This window comes from Vicia villosa, linkage group LG6 (genome assembly GCF_029867415.1).
Source record: "Vicia villosa cultivar HV-30 ecotype Madison, WI linkage group LG6, Vvil1.0, whole genome shotgun sequence".
In the NCBI taxonomy this organism is placed as follows: Eukaryota; Viridiplantae; Streptophyta; class Magnoliopsida; order Fabales; family Fabaceae; genus Vicia; species Vicia villosa.
The window spans coordinates 25,538,691-25,541,878 of record NC_081185.1 but is presented as its reverse complement, the minus strand read 5'-3'; the positions used below and the strand labels follow the sequence as shown (position 1 = coordinate 25,541,878).

The window sequence follows — 3,188 nt, the reverse complement described above, 5'->3', positions numbered from 1 at the left end:
TCCATGGCAGACCCCTAAACCAAACATCAAACCTATGTCTACACATTCTAAACATCCTAAATATCAGTATAAACCTAACCTAATACATTTTTTGCTATTTGTAAACACCCTAATATACATTTTAATCATAGATCTTAAAATCAAAATGCTTACCGATTGAATAGATTGAAGGACTTTTGAATGTAATAGAGCAAGTAGATGGAGCCTTTGAGGTAGCTTGGAACTGGTTTGCACAAAAATCTCTTGGGGTTGAGTTTGGAAGAAGATTAGGGTAAATGATTAGGGGGAGGGGGCTGTTTTGCTTAATCTGCAAAACGCGCAATATTTCGGAAATGAACTTCCGAAATGCTGTTTTCGGAAATGAACTTCCGAAATAAGATAATTTTTTCAAAAAAAAAGGCGCTTTCGGAGATGCATCTCCGAAAACACCTTTTTCTTGCATTTCGGAAATGCATTTCCGAAGTTAGGGGTAGTTTGGGTTTTTCACCAGAGGTGACCAAGAAGACATTGGGGTTGATAAAGAAATTTTCATAATTTATCATAATCATCACGGTCAGATATGAAAACTAAAATAAGACCACTTAATCTATATTTTTAGAAAATAAATCGTAATTCTAATAGATTAAGAAAAATAAATGAGTAACACAATTATTAATAACGAGAATAACGTAAATTTAATAGGCCACAGCAGGACAAGAGTAGTTGCTGGGGAATATTAGCATCCCTGTCCCAAATCCCACCCCTACATTTAAGATGGGTTTTTTCTTACACTCTCTCCTCCAATTAAACCGGTATTTCCTAGTTAGATTCGAGACAAGGTCTCCAAGATTCTAATTTTTGCAATTCCTATCAGGATTACTATTCTAACTGATTAGGAGTATACTCACCAATTATGTACTAAACCTCCGGAACCTCCAAAACTCAACTGGCAAATCCCCTAAAAAATTACTAACTCCTTCAAAAACAATATTCCAAGATCACAAACCTACGGTCCAATCTTAAAAAAAAAAGTCATATAAAATGGAAGTTGTGTAGTAACCATACTCAGAAGACACAAATACCCCACCTATCGTAATAGTCAACCAATGTGAAGTCAATGTATATATCAAAACATGAGCTTGCATAGAAATTCTTAATCAACCACAAATTCTAGTCAACAATATAAGCACGTTATAATGCCATCATTTTCAAAAGTCACCCATTTTTATTTTATTCAGAATCATTCCATATATCTACTTGGCAAGTTGACTTTGCACTTATCTTAATTAATTAAAATTCATCAATTTCATGTTATAAAAGGCCACAAACTCATCACATTTTTTCATAGAAACAAAGTTTTTATTTTTAAGCTAAGAAAATATTAAAAAGTTTTGAGATGGAGAATGGCACAAAAACTACAACTATTACTACTAGTGCTATAGCTAGTGCCCCCTCAAGTTCAACAGTTTCAAGAACTGTTGTTCTAGTTTTAAGGGTGTTAACTTTTGTGTTCCTTCTCATTGCTCTCATTGTTCTTGTTTTAACAAATGAAACTTCAGAGACAGATGATGGGGAAACAGAAATCAAATTCAAAGATATTCATGCTTATAGGTGAGAAATTGTATAGTTTGTATAGTTCTTGAATTAATTATTTGATTTGATTAATGTTATATATATTATTTGTGTCACAAAATTAATTACCTTGCTACAATTTTGAAAATGTAGATACATGATCTCTACAATAGTGATTGGATTTGCATACAATCTCTTGCAAATGGCACTTTCAATATTCACTTTGGTATCTGGCAGTCGTGTGTTAAATGGGAATGGAGGCTACATGTTTGATTTCTTTGGTGATAAGGTACATCTACATCCCATAACAAGTGTTCAAATCATGCATTAAAAAAATTTCCGCGAAAGAGAAAACAGTTGCTACAAAACGGTTTTGACAGATATCGATACCGATGCTGTTATTACTGTTTTTTATATTAAAGAACAATTTGTGGTTAATTCAAACTTGTACTAGCTGAAATCGTGAAAATATTTACGCAACCGTGACGCAGTCACGATCGTTTTTGAAAACCTTGGTTCAAATATATGGAATAATATTTTCTACAATTGTTTAAATTCTATATATTATCGGTGTAAAAAATAGGTGTGGTTTTAAAAATAATTATATTCAGGGCCGTCTTTGATGATGTTTAAGACACATCACTGCAAAAAACTTAAAATTTATCATGGTTAAACCGTCACTAAATAGAGACTCATAAATTATTTATTTATTTATGGGAGAATTATGACTAACTTCAAAAATTTAAATTGACTCTTATTACGATTAAAATCAAATATTTTCAATTGGTTGATAGTATATATAAATTAAATTTGATATTATTTGTTGTTAATATATTTTGTGATTTTAAATTTAATTTGGTTTTTTCTTTGGACAGATTATGTCATACTTTCTACTATCTGGTTCAGCAGCTGGATTTGGTGCCTCAGAAGATTTGCATAGATTCTTCAAAGCAGCAGAACTTCCCTTAAACTCATTCTTTGGAAAGGCTAATGCCTCAGCTAGTCTTCTTCTATTTGGATTTATAACCACAGCCATAGCATCAATTTTCACTTCACTTGCTTTGTCAAAGAAAGCTTAGCTTCATGCACAAAATGGTCTATGTCTCCTAGATTACTATATATTCTCTTTTCCTTTCTCTAGTTTGGTTTAATGTATTAGGTTTCTTTGTTGTTAAATTAATTATATATTTGTAATGGATTTGTATCTTCCTTTCTTTCATTTTAAAATTTATTTCCTAAGGATTGTAATTGTTTTGATATTTTTAATAAAATGGATGAATTCCTCTTGTTTAATTTTATCTTGAATGACACCATATCTTAAGTTTGTTTATACTTTCCTCAACTAATTAGTAGAGAATAATTGTTGGAAAAACAACTCGGCAGTAGAAAAAGAGGAACAAACATCAAGAAAAAGAGGAACACAATCACAACACAAGAACATAACGTGGAAACTCCAAAACCGAAGAAAAAACCGAACCCGTTCCAGGCCCCCAGTACATCCACACCCTCAAAAACGAATATTTAACTACATCTCACAATAATCTAATACAAGAGCATAAGAGAACAAAGAAAGTCAAATATAAGCTTAAAGTGTTTTTGACTGGTGCATATTGTAACAAAGAACTTGAAACCAATAT

The 3,188-nt window shown here is 31.6% G+C and overlaps 1 protein-coding gene across 1 annotated transcript; it reads left to right on the top strand.

Annotated features, from left to right (window-relative positions):
- The first annotated feature begins 1,341 nt into the window (after positions 1–1,341).
- Positions 1,342–2,818, top strand: LOC131611358 (CASP-like protein 4D1). Its single transcript, XM_058883397.1, has 3 exons — positions 1,342–1,590; positions 1,705–1,840; positions 2,427–2,818. The coding sequence occupies exons 1-3, from the start codon at positions 1,376–1,378 to the stop codon at positions 2,628–2,630; spliced, it is 555 nt and encodes a 184-aa protein (XP_058739380.1). The 5' UTR covers positions 1,342–1,375; the 3' UTR covers positions 2,631–2,818.
- The last annotated feature ends 370 nt before the right edge of the window (positions 2,819–3,188 follow it).